Source organism: Barbatula barbatula, assembly GCF_947034865.1.
Source record: "Barbatula barbatula genome assembly, chromosome: 8".
In the NCBI taxonomy this organism is placed as follows: domain Eukaryota; kingdom Metazoa; phylum Chordata; class Actinopteri; order Cypriniformes; family Nemacheilidae; genus Barbatula; species Barbatula barbatula.
In genome coordinates, this window is record NC_136771.1 from 6,360,344 (window position 1) to 6,378,224 (window position 17,881).

The 17,881-nt window shown below is 41.2% G+C and overlaps 1 protein-coding gene across 1 annotated transcript in view; it reads left to right on the forward strand.

Annotated features, from left to right (window-relative positions):
* The window catches only part of lef1 (lymphoid enhancer-binding factor 1), a 31,712-nt gene extending 14,219 nt beyond the window's left edge, over positions 1-17,493 (forward strand). Inside the window, exons 4-11 of the mRNA XM_079461540.1 lie at positions 4,063-4,195; positions 5,404-5,497; positions 6,342-6,461; positions 7,231-7,393; positions 7,931-8,038; positions 9,507-9,555; positions 10,532-10,572; positions 17,401-17,493. Of these exons, the coding sequence (XP_079317666.1) occupies positions 4,063-4,195; positions 5,404-5,497; positions 6,342-6,461; positions 7,231-7,393; positions 7,931-8,038; positions 9,507-9,555; positions 10,532-10,566 (702 nt within the window). The 3' untranslated portion in view covers positions 10,567-10,572; positions 17,401-17,493. The remainder of the gene's footprint in view (positions 1-4,062; positions 4,196-5,403; positions 5,498-6,341; positions 6,462-7,230; positions 7,394-7,930; positions 8,039-9,506; positions 9,556-10,531; positions 10,573-17,400) is intronic.
* Positions 17,494-17,881: the final 388 nt, after the last annotated feature.

Here is a 17,881-nt window from a genome sequence, read left to right on the forward strand (position 1 = left end):
TAACCATTTTTTTACTGCAAATACCATGGTGAAACTATGGTAAACAATTGTTAATTTGTGGCTACTGTGATTTGACTTTAGTGGCCATGTTTTTTTTTTATTTGTAATGAAGCCATGATGACCACATACACCAACCCTAAACTAATTTAGACTTGCTGCTGAGAATCCTAAGAAAATAGGGGGGGATCTCTCTCTTTCTCAGTCTCGTTTCTTAAAGCCCTCAGGCCAGGCTTTCCTGCATTTGTTCCCCCCCTCCACCTCTCCTCCAGCTCTCTCTTCATGCTCTTGTTTGTATCATTACCTTGGGCATGTGACATGTGCCACCAGAGCTCTTCATTAATTGGGTTTGGTTACATTACGCCCCAGAGCAAACAGGCCATCCTGCCAATATCACATTCCGTTTATAACCCGCCGTTCCCGAACGGGTCCTTGTCTTATTTAAGCCATTCGGCACTGTGGTTGCTCACTTACTGGGGTTTTAAAGGGACCAATATATCGAAATGATTGAGCTGTGTGTGTTCACCTTTTGTTGTTTAAAGGTCATGCATTCACATGGCTGTGATTTTGAACACCTGGTCTGTCGGCGAGGACTGTTTTAGCCAGTAATGTTGGGTGTATTTTTATTCAAGAGCGAACTGTCTTTTGTCAAATGTTTTAATGGTTTAAAATCATCTTGTACTATTTCCTTTTTATCACTTTGGTCACAAAAAGGATCCAGGTTTGACTGTTTCTACAAGTGTAACTTCTAAGAAAATATTTGACTGATGTCTTGGATACTTTAATTGGAAGTTTATTTTATGACCAAGAATTATGTTTTGTTATAAATTCTAATTTGAAGGTTTAACTTGCATACACACTGATAAAAATGACAGTAGAGGGAAGAGATTATTATAAATGCCCCCATACACCACGGAAATTAAAAAATTGAGTGGAGGACAAAGGGCTGGTGGTGTGAAGAAAACATTCGTGGGGTAACATCAAACAGTGTTGTGGAAGTGAGAGTGGAGGCTGACTAACAGGGGGTCTCTGGCTGACAGACATTTTTTTTTTCCGATTGTGTTTGGCATTGGCATGATTTATTACTTTGGTATCCCTAAGAATGTTTCAGGTATCAGGATGCTTTAATTCAAGTGTGGTACCATTCCATTTATTTATTGGAAATTTATTTGATTATACAATGTAGATCTTTATTTATAGTAGCTGTTTGCTGATTGGTTGAATCTGTGAGGGATTGGTGGAGCTGTTGAAATAACTGTTGTCTCCAAACCAGTTGCACCCAATTGCATAACTTCTCATTCTCTCTTTCCTCTGGATTTTCTATGGGCCTTCAGCCAGCTTGTGTTCTGCACAATGAAATTTCTTTTAAAACCACATCTAAGGGGCTCTATAGGCAGGCTTGGCCAGACCTGCTTATAAAATTCTAAATGGACATGCTTCTTTTCAGATGGCACCGCCTCTCTGCAAATATGAATAGAAAGACATAAGCCTATTATTTTTCTTCATAATAAAAAAAGAAAAGGGGTGGGGGGCATACGTCTGTGCTATATCCTGCTGCAGCGGCCTCTGAAAGTCTGGCCCCTGTAAGATCTTGGGGATAAATCGCCATGGTACCATCTGACCCGGTTCCTGCGGTCACTCGGGGTGTCTGGCCACTTCCTGCCTGGGTTGGGCAAAAGTGGTTTAAGTTTAATACGCCGTCGAGCTGGGCTGGGAACCGGGTGGCGCGGCTTGTGATCTTAAACCACCTGGAAAGCTTTGAATGGCCTTGAGTGGTGGTGGTGGAAACCGGCTGCTTGACTTTAAAACTATGGAAGGCCGAAAGAGCCAAATCCACAAATTTGTAAATTTGACATTTAATTCCTTATTTCTTCTTCCAAAAGTTTTATGTTTTTTGAGGTTGTGAAAAATTGTGCGTCTGGGCCCTGTGAATTGGCACTGCAGTCCCGAGGTTCCCTGCTGGATTTTTGGCTTTACAGGGCGAGGGATGGCAGTTTATTAAGAAGTTGAGACAAATGAGTTGTGACAGCTGCAGCGGAAAAAGCAGAAAAGAGGTTCCGATCGATTAATGGGTCCAGTAAAATTATAATAAGTAAATTATATTGTGCAGTGTCGTTTTATTGAGTTTATTTAACCTGTTTTTAAAACTCCTTTCTTCCTTTTCATTGAGACACAGGCTAAAGGCTTAAGTAAAAAACACTATGCCCGTCTCTCTTATCTCTCTCCTGGTGGGAAAGCCAATAATGTCTGAGAGGCTTAAAATGAAGGCTGAGGGTGAGGATGCTATCGTGAAGGCTCGTCTCGGTGGCTATTGGCTCCGAGTCACTTTATAGTTATGAGGACAACCCAGTGATAAGGTTGCTTCTAAGGTGGAATAAAAGTATTTTAAAACTTGTCCAGACTAGCCCTTTTGACCATGAGTAGAATCTAATTTTTATTTTATTATAAGAAAGATGGTACATTATGAATTGATAACTACTCCTTTTCCATGTTTTCATATTTGAATAACAAATGATTTTTCTCAGATTTAAGGAGTTGGGTTGAGAAGAAATCATTAACCAGTTTATAAATAGGTCCATATTTTTCCCCAAACAGGCACATTTTAAAACCTTTGAACTGTAATACTGTTGTGTAATAGTTGCAGTCAGAACAATTATGGATTTTCGATGTGTTCAAATCAAAAGGTCAACAGTACATCACAACTCAAAGAGAATTCAGGTTTGGGAAGCTTTTACATTGTTAAAAAGGTGCTTCGCGATGCCATAAAGAACCATTTTTTGGCTGAATGATTCAATAAATAACCTTAAGCATTTTCTTTCACAAAATCTTCTTCACAGCGAAAAAGGTCATTTAGATTCCTCAAAACAGTAAAAAATTAGATGTTTATGGGGAACCAAATATGGTTCTTCTCTGGCAGGAATAACCTTGTATAGCACCTTTTTTTTACTTTCCCTGAACTCTTATTTAAAATTCCCAAAGCACCTTTGTTTTCATTACTTTGTGTTAAGCTATTTAACCACTCTGCAAAACTTCCGCAACAGCTTCTACTCTCTTGCGTGCGAGAGACTCCAAAATAACACCCCCAGCCACAGACGCTTGTTTCCCGCACCTTGGAAGTAGCATGTCTGCCCCTGCAATTGCGCCCTACACCTGCCTCTCTTACCAATTAGCTCTCTGGGAACGGCAACCTTTGCACCCAAATTAGGACAAACTTGCTCGTTCTTGCCTGCGGGACTTTTGTAGATCCTTTCTAACCCGCCTCGCCTTTTTGCGGCTTCTGCTATTTATGATTTGAATCTCATTTAGAAATGTTAAAGGAACCTTTAGGGAGGCGTAAGGATAATTGCGATCAATAACTGTGCTTGTTTTTGTATGTAGTTTTGCCCCACTGTGCGACACGCCCCCAACTCAGTCAAGGTTGAAGGAAAACTCAGTTTTGCACTAGTAGTTGCACTCACATGTGTGCGTGTCGTAAAAACGATTCTGTCGTGACATCAGAGCAATGGCTCATCTACAAACCAGGTTAAGGAGACTTTCAGAAAAAAATTCATAAGTGTCTGTGTGTGCTGGTTCCTGTCAAGAGCATGGCTTGGTGAGTCAGCTCAAGAGTTGCGTGCTTGTCTTTGTGTGTGTGTTGAGTCCACCGCTGACGTTATTAACCCTGCTTAGTTCCACCGCAGACAGCCGGGGCTCTGTAATGAACTCCCTTATTCACTGACTAATGACTCCCTTTGATCTTCAGCCCCGAGACCTCTGGTCTGCCTCTGCCCTGTGGCGCTCCCTCCCCTCCCTGTTTCTCATTCTCTTCTCCTCTCACCCACGCTCGTTTTACCGACCCCCCCCCCCCCCTTTTCTCTTTTCTGCCCCAAAATATTGCAGTCGTCTATCTGCACATCGTCAGAGTTGCGATGGTTTATCAGGTTTATTGTGTTCCTGTAGCAAAAGTTGTGGGTTTGATTTTCGATGTGTACACCTTCAATGTGCTCGAATTAAATGTTAAGTGAAAGTAATGAATGTTGTAAACCGTTGTGTTGTAATATGGGTTTCTTTCTCTGTGTCTTGCAGTCAAATAAGGTGCCGGTGGTCCAGCCGTCGCATGCGGTTCACCCCCTAACCCCTCTGATCACGTACAGCGATGAGCACTTCGCCCCTGGGCCGCACTCGGGGCACCACCCTCAAGATATTAACCCAAAACAAGGTACACAAACCGCACAAATACACATTCATTTTAGCGTATCATATAACATAAATGGCTTAATATTCTTCAGGGAAAAATGTTGGGTGGACTTACTTTTATGAACCATGAGAACCTTCACTTCATGGATTAAAACGTCCTTAACCATCATAGTATTTACTGCAATGTAGAAATTATATTTGTACTGTAATGTTGAACTGATTTTTTTAACGGAGAGGCTTTAAAAAGTTCCTCACACCGCTAAATTGGTTAAAGGGTGGGGTTAAAACTTTCTTCCGGCAGGACAAGGGTCAGTGGTTTTTGGTCTGTGAACCAGACTCCACATGCACAGTTACCGGCTGTTTCGTGGCTGAGAGCAGACAGGATGTGATGTGATAAAGTGGGGGAGATCTGAGGAACTATAAACAAGTCACAGATTGACACATAGTCCAAAACCTGGCCATCATCTGTTGTTTTCATACACAATCACAAAAATACACTCACGTATTCATGAAACTTAATGACGTAGAAATGTATTTGTCAAATCTAAAATATTTCATAGCACGGCATGAAAGGGGCTCATTGTTGTTTTCACTCAAATACATCATTATTTAAGTAAAATGGGTTGTGAATGCCATTTCATGTTGACTTGAAACTTTTATTCATAGAAGTTGTGGTTCAGGCACACCCTAGTAGTTTAAAATTGTAATCCTCAGGTAAAACAACATGGATAACACGGAGCAGCGTGGAAATTTTAGGTACAGGTTTCGCTAGTTTAGCTGGTTACGAACATGACCATCTTAATTTAAAACTTTTACAGGCGGCATATTCAGGGCGTCTGCTTTTCAGAAAATAAGAAATGAACAAGATTATTATGGTTTTTAATTTGAGATGTTGGGCCTGTTTTTAATCTCAAAACGTTTGTAGCCCTGTGGCTGGCCGGGCCATCACTTTTTCCCCTTTGATTCAAAGCTTTATACACAAACACAATCTTGCCCTTGGTGTGCAGGCGTGTAATTTTTAGTGCCAGGTACTGCAGACTAACCAAACATTTATTAAACATATTAGCAGGATTTGTGAATATTAAAACAACACCAAAATATTGTTTATCCAGCAATCCCCTTCCTCTGAACTGCATCAACGTCGCACCACTGTTCTCCAGATGTGTCTGTCGGACATGCACACACACACACGCCACTCTGATTTTGCTCTCCTCTTCTTAAATCGTGAAGCAGGTATGCCCAGGCATCATCCTGGACCTGACATTCCTAATTTCTACCCTCTCTCTCCTGGCGGAGTTGGACAGATGACCCCTCCACTGGGATGGTGAGTGTGCACATGGGTAAATAGTTATATTAGGGGAACGTTCACGGTCGGCAAGCGTGAAACGAATGGGTTGGATGTCTGGAGGAGCTGATTGTCTTGAATTGGAGACAGAAAGATTCTATTGGCTAAACTGACCACAGTCATGATAGGCTGTTTGTATGTCTGTATAGACTATATGTAATCTGTCATTTAATGTCATTCAAAACCTGCTTGTTTTTTTTTCTTCTGTGGAACACAAAAGAAGATATTTTGAGATGTCTCCGTGGTTTTGTGTCCATACAATGGAAGTCAATGGTGTCCAATGTTGTCTAAAATGTCGTCTTTTGTGTTCTGCAGAAGATAGAAAGTCGTACAGGTTAGGAATAAATTATGACAGAATTTTCATTTTGGGCAAACTTTCCCTTTAATTGAATTTGACACAACCTAACCACACCTTCAAAAGCAAACCATACACATCCCTTCCCACCAAACTCTCCCTCAAAGCTTTCTTTAATGTTTAAGTATGGAACAGATTGTTGTCCCATCTCTCACAGCCCCTTTGTGTTCATGTCCAATTCGATATGGCATATGCACTGACTGCAGTCAATTGCATTAGAGTTCTCCCGCAGAGAGAATCTTGAAGTACAACCAACGTTCTCTCTTTCACCGTACCACTAAATTGCTTCATCGGTAAACAACAGGCCCGATTTCAACAACATGATTGTTTCACCTTGTTTTGCATGTTTCAACTGATTTAAAGGACCATCATTGATCGTGAATTTTTTTCAAATGGTTAAGATTACCATTTATGTGTTTGGCGCATAAAGCACATGCTAACGTTAACAGGCACGTAATGTTTTTGCAGGTTCTCTCATCACATGGTACCAGGACCACCTGGACCCCACGCCACAGGAATTCCCCATCCCGCCATAGTCAACCCACAGGTGAAGCAAGAACCACATCACGATACGGAACTGATGCACATGTGAGTGTCTCGTCTCGATTGATATTTTTGTCATTTAATGAGATTTAAATAAAATAAAGTACTTAATTCTAGTTATATTTAGTCACTTCTGGAATTTGATGGCATTCATTGAGATTCTAAGCTGTCTGAATGTCGCCATAATTTAATTGATTGCCTGTTTTGGTTTATAGCTAAATTTGCTTAAAATATGTGTCATATGACGCTCATCTATAATTTCGCTTTCGAAGACATTTATTTTCCCAATGAAGTCTTCTGGATTACTTTAATAAAATGTCGAAGCTCCAAAAAAAACGTTAAGTCCTATATTTGTCCATCAAAAATGATGTCGGGTACATCTGGGAGGGCATGCGGGTAAATACATGTTCAAAATGGGTAAATTGTTCCTTTTAAGATGGTTTACTAATTTTGTTATATAAGTCCCAGGTCAAAGATGAAGGTACAAAATGGGTCGGTTGCCCCATTGGGAATCATAGTAACACATGGGAGTGAAATACTGGTTGAGTTGTAGTCGCGGAGTGAAAAGCGTAGGTTTGGATGCCATTACTGGTGAAGTAATTTCTTTGCATGAAAGCACCCAAATGGACATAATTAAATGCTGCTGTGAGTTTTTCGGCAGCGGCTCCCGGGTCGTTCTCTCACGCAGCTCGCGGGTGGGATCAGATGTTCGATGCTCTCACACTCCGTGGCGTCGCTGTGGCTTTGACGTTTTTCCTCATCGCGTAATAATTCCCCCCATACGCTTCTTAACCCTCCTCTACTGTTTCTCCAGGAAATCCCATCACGAGCAGAGAAAGGAGCAGGAGCCCAAAAGACCTCACATCAAGAAACCTCTCAACGCTTTCATGCTTTATATGAAAGAGATGCGCGCCAATGTGGTGGCCGAATGCACACTGAAGGAGAGTGCTGCCATCAATCAGATCCTCGGCCGAAGGGTACATATCTGATTCGCCAACGCGCCTGGGGGTCTATCGCTGAACTTTTCTCAAACTCAATTTGTGCCAACGTCTCCAGAAATACCTTCTGGCAGGTAGCAGGTTTTACACGTTACTTCTTTTTGGAATTGGAAAAAGAGGAACGAGTAAACATGTTTAATGGTTTAGCCAAAGACTTGTCGCTTTAAGGCGGCTAGCCACAGCAAAGGACCGCTCTGTGGCGGCGTGGGGTAATTGCACCCTGACATAGTTTGAAGTTAAGCACCGCTAAATTGGAACCAGTGTTTTGATATGAAATCAAAGTTCGGTGTTTTTTTTGCTTCCCTTCTCTCATCACTGCACGTTAATCTCTTCATCATGTTCCGTTCCACCCCAGGCGTGCACGCACACACTTTTTTACATGCAACATTAGATAGTTAACAAGGATTTTAAGAGAGACGCCAGCACGTGTCTCTTCGGGAGGAACTTGAAAGTGTGTGTCAGTCATTGACTGCTGTTTTTTTCTTTCCCTCTCTAATCTCCCTCCGCACTGAACAGTGGCACGCTTTATCTCGAGAAGAGCAAGCTAAGTATTACGAATTAGCCCGCAAGGAACGGCAGCTCCACATGCAGCTCTACCCAGGATGGTCTGCCAGAGACAATTATGTAAGTGTCCACACTATCACGACGCCTGAGAATTGTTTACTGCAAGATTGTAGATGTAATTCATTGCATTAGCTGTGAAAAATGTGCATCAGTCACTCCTGTCAAATGTACGGTTCAATCACTTTTGCCTCACATTTTTATTGGTAGCTTTTGTTCAAATATAATTTTTTATTCGTACATATATAATTAAATCTTAAAGATATTCGTTTAACATTTTGACTTGGTTTTAAAAGTTTAGTGGGTTTTATTTTGTTCAACCGTTTGTGTAGTGTCTCAAAATGGGATGTTTTTCTGGACTAGCATCGGATCAGCCTCGCTAACGTTTTCTAAAGTAGTCTATACAGAAATGTGGCCACACAATTGTCGAACAAAAATGTGAATAAATCAAATTTCTGTTTTGGTTGTAGTTAAATGAGGTCAAGTGGGCAGAGAAGTCTAAATGTTGACTCACATAAAGTCCATAGAGAAGTATGAGGGTAGACAAAACTGGTTGCACCAAGTCTCTTGCCAAATTTGATGAAATTTTGATTCATTAAAATGTTAAAGAAAATGCAATAGTTTGGCTACTATGAAGGAGTTAACGTACACCCTGTGACTGATTTGTGAAACGCAAGCAGAACAAATTAGTTTTTTCTGTAAGAATGGTTTTACATGCGATTTACACAATTTTGTTATGCTTTTGTTTCATAAATGCAGTACAGAAACATGAGCAGGTGGAATTCCGACGTAATCTGTCGCCGTTTTTGGTCATTTGATACAAAGATGACTGTTGATTTGCCGCTTGCAGCTAGCTCATGAAGTTCCCATCCAAGAAATGTTGTGATGGCAGGACGTCATGCTAAAACTGAACACAGCCTTTCATGCTTATCGTGGAACGGAAAGGCCACAGGACTAAAAAGAAACACTTCAAAGATAGATGAACTTTCATCACCCACTTAAACATTAGCAGTGGGAACGCACTTGTATTTAATAGCGCTAAGGATTCTGAGCGTATCCCCGTTCTGTCAGCGATGTTTCTACTGCTCTGGGCTTCGTGCTTCTGTCAGCCCGGGGTTCGAATACACAGATTAGCGAATGAATAAGTGGATTATCAGACTTTACAGCAGGCAGCCAGAGCGTGCCTCATATTGGACTGAGAAATGACAGTGCAGCGCTATCTATACCTATAGTCATCCTGCCAGGGGATTCTGGGTAAGCCACAAATCCTTAAGCAGTCCAGACTTCTCACTCAAGTGGAGTGTTTGTCGTGTCAATTGGAGCAGGGGTAGATGTTTTATTCTCACTTGACTTTGTGATTGGGCCATTCTGTCTTTTGAAAGAAATCACAGATTTAAATTTCGTTCACGTCTTTTGATAGTGAGATAAACGTTGGGAACTGTGGAGAAAATTGTAGAATATTTTAAGAGTGCCCTTGTGTCTGTGAATGCTGGTGTGTCGCTTTACATATATTTACCGGGATCTTTTCTAGGGAAAGAAGAAAAAGCGGAAGAGGGAAAAGATTCAGGAACCTGCACCAGGTAAGACCCAGAACTCCTTTGTTTTCCCCTCATACCTGTAGTTAATTGTCCAGTTGTATTAATAAATATCCCAACACAGGTTTATATCACTAAGTTAAGTGACATTTGGTCAACGATGGCAGACTAGGTGCTTTCTCACAAAATAATGTTTAGATTTTTTGTAATGCTGGTTGAAATACTGGGTATTTGTAAGACGAAAATATTGATTTGATATATGAAATACACAAAGCAGACGGGTCGATACAGTGCGATTTTATGAATTCTTCTCGGAAGGTTCGCCACATCACGCCCCACTCCACCCCTCCATCTTTCCATCTTGTTCGCCTCACACTTTATTCTTTTAGGATTAGTCTGTTTTGAAGACCTTGGGCTTAATTCAGTCTTTTAATTGTTTTCTAACTGACCCCAAAACACTTTCTGCCCAATAAAAATGTATTAGCGGTGTGTATTTGTACATTCAATCATTCAGTGAATCTCTAAGTTAAACCTAAATGATTCAATGTAGAGTAAGGTTAAAGGGATAGTTTACACACAAATAAACAAGGTCATTTATTCATCCTCATGTAATTTAAAACATGTATATGAACACAAAAGAAGATATTTTGAGAAAAGTTTCAGTGGTTTTGCAGTGGAAGTCAAAGGGGACCAATGTTGTTTGGTTACCAACGTTCTTCAAAATATATTTTTTTGTGTTCTGCAGAAAAAAAGAAACTCGTAAAGATTTGGAATGACATGACGATGAGTAAATTAAAGAATTTTAATGTTACGTTACATAATTGTCAAGAAATACAATTTAAGACCAGAGATGTGTTACTTGTGTTCCTGTAACTCGAGATCATGGGTTCGATTCCCAAGGAACACACAAACTGATTAAATGTATGCCTCTAATGCACTGTAAATAAAAAGCCTCTACTAAATACATAAATGTCAATTTCGGAGGCATATCCTGGTGATTAAAAGCTACAATTTCCTGCAGGTACAGGCCAGAGAATGAAAACGGCGTACATCTGAACAATGGTAAGAACTTCTTCCATACCTCTGGTCTGACTGTCGTAAATAACTTTAATGTGGTTTTGGCAATTGAAAGATAAAACTAAGACTAATCCTAAATCGGTCACGAATCAACCATTCACCGTTGCATTGTGGAAACGTTCCTCTTAACTTACCAGTTTACTGTCGCAATGTTATGACAGATCATTTATATTTCAATACTTGACATCCCATTCCCATGTAGAATGATGTGTGGATTGTGGCATTGGATGCTGTTTTTGTGTTTTTCTAAAACCAATGCTTTTATCAAAAGCGGTTTGCTCGTATTTGTTTGACGGATCGCAGAACAGAATTATCTCGACAAACTTGGCTGAAAACATCAAAGTCCAAACTATCAAGTTTCTTTGTCCATTCATTTCATCCATGTTTGATATTTGGCATACATCCTTAACACAATCTAGCGGCTCATGTCTATTCTGGCCCAGCTTTTTTTTAAACATTGGGAAAGTGGAATGGTATTGAGAGTCGACCCAGATGTAAGCTAACACTTTAAGCGTTTACCCATATGGCCGGCATGTGTTATCAAGCCAACTCAATGAAAGAAGAATGCCCCAAACCGGCATATTTAGCCTGAACTGTCGTTTAAACATTTTTAGCGACTAAACTGGCAAACGTGTGGCCTAAAGGTAGAGGATCTAACAGTCTGCAAAAATAATAATGATGTTAGCAAGCAATACACTTTATCTTATAAGTCACTCCACATCCTGTTACTACGTTTCTTTTTGCCATGAAAGCTGCGCATATGTGCCAAATCGGGTCGCAGGACATGGTGAAAGAGACCAGACAAAAGTTTTACGCCGGATCAGTTTACTACGCCGTTGTTCCTGAACACAAATTAGACTGTTACACAGTCTCTTTCGTCTTTTTATTTTTCGTGAGCCGTGTAGCTTTGAAACCGTTTCCATAAAGGCGCTGTATCTTTCATTCAATAATTAGCAGGGCCAAAAGAAGAGCGGATGGAAGCCCCAGCTGATGTATTGTGGCAGCCTTTAGCTCATATACATAATACTGAGAATATCACCAGTCAATTTATGCAGATCCTAAGAACTGAATGACTGTTGGTTTAGCATACACACAAAACATTCTCTTAAAGAAATTGTCTTCGATTCTAAAACGGATATCTGTTTCGACATGGTAGAATTCCTTTATAAACCTCTTTCTGGTTTCTTCTGTGTTTGTAGACATGGGCATCACTTTGTTTTAAGTTGTAGGGACAATGATACTTGAAGGAGTTAAGGGGCAGGTACAGACAGTGTGATGTCACAGCTGATATATCAATTAAACCACGCTTCAGTATTTAACGCTGCGATCAGTAACTTTTATGGTTAAAAATGAACAAATCAATTGTTGTTCAAGTAGATTAAAGATCAGTGTTCAAACTGTCGCCTTATCTTACCCTAATTCACAAGGGTAAAATTGTACATAAAGTATATTCAATTTACACAGATGGCAATAAAGAGACAAAAGTTACGGATTGCAGCTTTGACTTTATTCAAAGGTGTAAAAGATGGTAAAGTCCGTTTATGGAAGTCGTGCCACTCTGCGGCCATGTTTGCAATGGCTCCGGTCCGTTATTTACATCATAGCAAGTCCACAATCCAATATACTTGAATGGGGGAGGTATTTATTTTAAACCGCATATTTCAGATCAATAATTAAACATGACTTTAACTGTTTTATAACTTTGGTTTGCTAAGCTTAAATTGCACCAAAAATCACCTTTTTCGAGGTCGCCTTATTTACTGTGCACAGGCTGGCAAGGGCCTCACGAGAGCTCCGCCCCAGAGAATCACCAGTCTTTACTGAGTGATGATTGGCTTGTTTTACCGCGGCATTCATTGTAACGGCAGTTGCGCATTTTGTTAATATTAATATCTTCGATATAGTCTATATGATGTTTTGATCAGCTCTATATTTTTGTACAACCCCAACTATTAAAGACCAACTCTGTTTTTTCTCAGATTTTGCTGTTAGTGTTTGTCTGACTAACTCTTGTGATTTACAAGCTTTGAGATTGTTATCTGAGCTGGGGCATACATGGCCTCCAGGCTTTTTTGCCACTGTGCGTTTTATTTTATTGAGGACTGAGCAACAATGCCGGTCTTTTAACACAGCTGCCTCTTTAAGATGTTTGTCACTCAGAAAAGCCAAGGTTGTGAGTCACCACAGTTTGGCACATTTGAACATGCTTCTTTGTGGCCACCTGGACATGGCCGTTGTGTTCTGCGGACCGTTCAAATCCACTTTATTCTTCTTCCAGGATTGATGTTGTACAAGTTGGTGCCGAATGAATAGAAGTGGTCAGCAGAAGGTTTAAAAGCTTTCAGTGTTCCAGAGGTTGACAATAGCGGGCCATTGTAGAAAAGCGGTGGAGGTACGAGCCGCTCTGAAGTTCATGACCCGCTCTGTGATGTGGAGGTGCTGTTGGACAGCTGTGCCCGAGTTGGGTCGTCTTTACCGAGCTTCATGTCTGTGATGTGTGAGGCCAGAAGTCAGCCTTTGATAATAACAAAAAGTGGCGAAACCAAAAGATCCTTGTGTGTCGATGAGAAGCGCCTTTCTTTATATTCTTGATGTCCACCCTCTGGACATCTTCGTCCAAGGCAGTCATTGTGTTCTTATTGCTTCCCTTTTTAGAGATGAAGGGTGCCTAAGTGTAAAAACTGCCTAGAATGTGAAGGTTTAACATCAGTCACATATGATATAGTGGTTAATATTATTGCAGGCAGAGAAAAGCGAGCAACTAATGGCTGGAATACACTACAAGACTTTTTAATCAGACATCATACACTTGCAGACTTTTTTGAAAGTTCCAGATAGAAAAATACTAACTGATCAAATTTGCAGACTGGCACAGACTTTCTTCAAAAAGTCCAGACTGAACGTCTGAGCAAAAGTCTTGTTGTGTATTTTAGCCTTAATGAAAACGTTCTGCTGGCGTTGAGTCACGTGTGGCCAGGCGTAGGTCTTAACCCGGCACTCTTAAGCTGCGCAGGAATCAATAAAGCTGTGCAGCGTCTACTACGTTTCCTCTCCATTCTCCTTCACTCCCCAACCATCGTCTGCGCTTTGCTGGAGTTCTTTTCCTAGGCAGTAAATCTGGCTCCTATTGTTAAAGCAGGCGGAACCCCCTCTCCTCCTCCCCCTTTCCTCCACCCCTCCCGCTGCTGACTGCGAGCGAGACGAGCTCTTTGAAGCAGCCGGGCGGTGGAGGGGAGCAGTCATTGTGCTTTTCTTTGATAGTGCCGCCCTGGCTTGCAGTTCAGGCTTTGCAGGAGCACGTCGTTCCTGCACTCAGGCTGAGCCAGCAATCTCCAGTCACCGCTTCTCAGATGTGGGCAGACCGTACTCATTGCCTCCACTTAAACCTTCTTCCCTCTGATGTTTCTCAACTTCAACCTAGTATTTTTCTGTTTTGCACTCGTTTTATAAAAGTGTGATTTGTGGGCGGAATCATATTTTTTCTCAACCTATTTGGAAACGGAAGGAGATTGTAAGAAAAGACCTCCCCCCCTGTTTAGCCAAGGTTGTTTACCGTGCAGTTATAAAGACGTAATTGTGTGGGAGTTTTTTCTTGCTTTAACGTTACAGAAACTGTTTATTTAAAACAGGACTTTTCTTCCAGGTGCTGTTTTTATTACTCGGACCCGTTTTTTTAAATCCCTCTTCCTCTTGGTAGATCATTGGTTGTAGTGCCTGTTGACTTTTTATAGACTCGCTGAACGTGAAGCCAAGGGCTACAACACAAGGTCAGTGGTCCAAAGTCGGTTTGAAAAGGACCTTTTTTGCTGACTAGACTTAAGTTTGAGCTCATTTTTACCGCTAGCGTTTCATCATTGTTGTGGATGTTTTAAACTTTCCCCCTCTGGTTTCCAATCATTTAATGTACGGTTACGTTTAAGTAAATACATTTGATGTTAGATTGGAATTGCACTTTTCAAGTCCCTTTACATCAGGGGTTTTCACACTGTGGGACAGTGATAAAAGGTGGGTTGCACAAAGTCACTTGACTGCCGCTAAATTTGATACGGTGAAAGAAACAAAACCAGACGATGAGCAAACGACCATTAAGAGACAATTCTTTTTTCAAATGAATCACTTAACTTAAAAAACATACGATGCACTACTACAGCATGCAGGCACTGCACAACAAAACATTCCGCATACGCCAACAAAGGACGATCTTTTCTTCAAATAGTGTCTTCGTCAGCAAAAAATGATCAAAGGCACAACCAGCATTCCAGAAAAAGCACTGCGAGCCCCATTTTTAGCTGCATATCGAATCACAAAATCAAAAAGGCCACACACCATTGGAGAGGAGCTTCTTCTGCCGGCATGCAGAGACATCATTGAGGAAACGTTGGGTAAAGAAGCAGCAGGAAAGATTTCTGATAACACCGTACGACGGCGTATTGAGGAAATGTCTTCTGATATACGTGAACAAACAAGTGAAACAATACGGAGTAGTGTTGAATTTGCTCTACAACTTGATGAAACCACATATCTTGCAAAGAAGTGCACAGTTATTGACTAATGTCTGGTACGTTGACTCTACTGACATCGTTGAGGAGTTCTTATTTTGTGAAGAACTAAAAGAACGAATGACAGGGGCTGACATTTTTACTTGAATGGATACATTCACGCAAGGTTACAGTGGGACAAGTGTGTGGGTATATTTCATTCATATGAAAAATAAAATAAAAACTGTTCTGCGTTGCAAATCAGGATGCGTTTTTTCCCATTTCAAAATATTATGGTGGGTCTTGAGATTGATTTTACATGTCTAGGTGGGTCCCGGAACGAGAAAGTTTGGTAACCCCTGCTCTACATGACATTGTTGATGTTCCAAAATAAAATGTTTCCTTCAAAACATGCTTTGGCTTAAGATTTGGCCCAACATTCACTAAACTGAAACGTAAAGGCCCCATCACACCAAGAATGATATCTATAAAGACAGCTCTTCCTGTAACTTTATTAGTGTTCACACCAACTGACAGTAATGTTTCACTGTTTAAATGCGCAAGCATTTGGATTTATTGTCAAGGTTTTAGCGTTAATCGGCTTAATAATTTGCACTGAAATTGATCCTAAACTAAACTTTTTATTTCGATCAGTGTAAAATAAAGTAAAACCTCCAGCCTTTTAATGTTTGAAAAAACAGTGGGTCTTTGTTTGGGCCAATGCGACTGGCCAATGGGGCACAAAATGATCAAGTGTCAAGTTCTTTACTTTTCCTAGTAAAGTATTTTCAGTACTTTTTGTGCATTCCAGGGCGTTACAGTTGGCTTCCACTATTTTTCGGTGGATAAAGAAAGGTTAGACGAGGGAAGGAGGTGTGTTCCTCCCAGCTGCAGGCTTTTTGATTTGCCCCAGGAGGTGAACGGGCCAATTGAGAGACACTGGGGCATGCCTGTTATCTTAACCTCCCACACTTCAAAGGGAGCCTCACTGCCGAGAGAGAGAGAGAGAGCTGACGAGAAGGACGGAGAGTGGCTGGCCCTCGAAGACAGAGGAGCGTTTCATTTCCTGCTAGTCGGGGATCGACATTCCACGCCGCAAATGGGAAGTAGCTCTTGAATGGATTTGTGTCCGAGCGGACTGTAAAAGGTGGCCCGACGGCACCACCGCTCCCCTCCGTGCTAACCTCCACAACCACCCCAACACACCACCCCCCTTTCAACAGGAGGCAGGAAAGATGGCCAGCCTTTTTCATCTGCGGCTGGGAAGGAAAAAAACTCTCCATGAAGGGGGCGTAGGGCACAGGGAAGCTTTGAGATCATAGGATGAAAAGAGTGGGCAGGGGAGGTAAATAAAAGCATCACCAACCCGGCCGCCTTTCCCCTCTCGCTTTATTCGGGGACTCTTTTTCTCTTCACGCGTTCGGCAGCAGGGTCAGATCTCTCTGGAAAAGTAGTTGCCTTTCATCCACATGTGGTAAAGCAGTACACGAGTGCAGGGATGTGTGCTCCTATGTGTGTATTTATGTGTGAAAGTGGTCCAGGGTGGAGCCGAGGAGCAAAACTGACAGCTCGCAGAAGAGGTTGAAATCGACCTGAGCTCCAGGGAGGAGACAGTTACTAGTTTTATATTTAATCAATCTCTCTCTCTCTCTCTCTCTCTCTCTCTCTCTCTCTCTCTCTCTCTCTCTCTCTCTATCCATCAGAGGTTTGCTCCTGTATCTCTGCTTCTTACTTTGATCAGAAATTCCATTTGATGCACTTCTGAAATAGCCCCATACAGCTTGTCGACCAAAATAGAGCCGGTTACATTTAGTATTTCACTTCTCTAAAGGGATTCAGATTGGACAAACATTTTGTGATAGAGAACTTTGGGTTCCTGAGAAAAAGGTTCTGATGTTGGATATAAAGTCAGGAATGTTCTTTTTCTTTCAGAATGGTGAGCTTGGGAGTCTTTTTGGTTTGGTGGGTTTTTTATGCCAGTTGAAATCGGCACAATGCACATTTCTTCTTTTGGAACACAAAGGAAGATATTTTAAGAAATGTCTTAGTGCTTTTGTGTCCATACAATGGAAGTCCAATGTTGTTTGTTTACCAAAATATATTGTTTTGTGTTGTGTGGTACAGCTTTGAAATGACATGAGGGTGAATAAATGATGAAATCATTTATATTTTGGGGTGAACTATCCCTTTGGTTTGAGTTTTTCACAATGGAGCATAAAAATGTATTGCTAGTCAGAAATGTGCTGTTTAGATTTTTAATACGAAAATGTTGCAAAAACACATTGTAATACAGTTGGTTGCTAACCCTATTTTTCTCTCTCTTTGTGTTATACAGGAGGAAAACGAAATTCTTTTTCTTCTTGCAAAGCAAAGACTGGAGCTACAGGTCCCCTTTTAGAGATGGAAGCCTGCTAGATTCCTCAACCTCTCACCCTCTCCATCACCTCTTGACCCCTGCGGAATTTCCAGAGGGTCCCGGTCCTTTCAATCTGCTCCTCGGCCGCAGGCGACGCTGTAGAGACATTGAACTGAGAACAGACAATCATCAACACAGGCCCTCACGCAGACCAGTGAATAACTCGTCCCAACGTTCCTTTTCATTTCTATTCTTTATTCACTCCCAAAGCCTAAGGCATTGCACTGATTCTGTTTTTGACTGTTTGTAGAGCGCACATATGGCCACATGTAGACAAACACTCACTCTTTCCTGCACCTGTTCTTTAAGTTATTCTTTAAGTTATTTGGCACCTCTTTCCCCTGTGTGTTCACCGTCACCCCCACCCCATGTTCATTCATGCCTCATAAAATGTAGCATC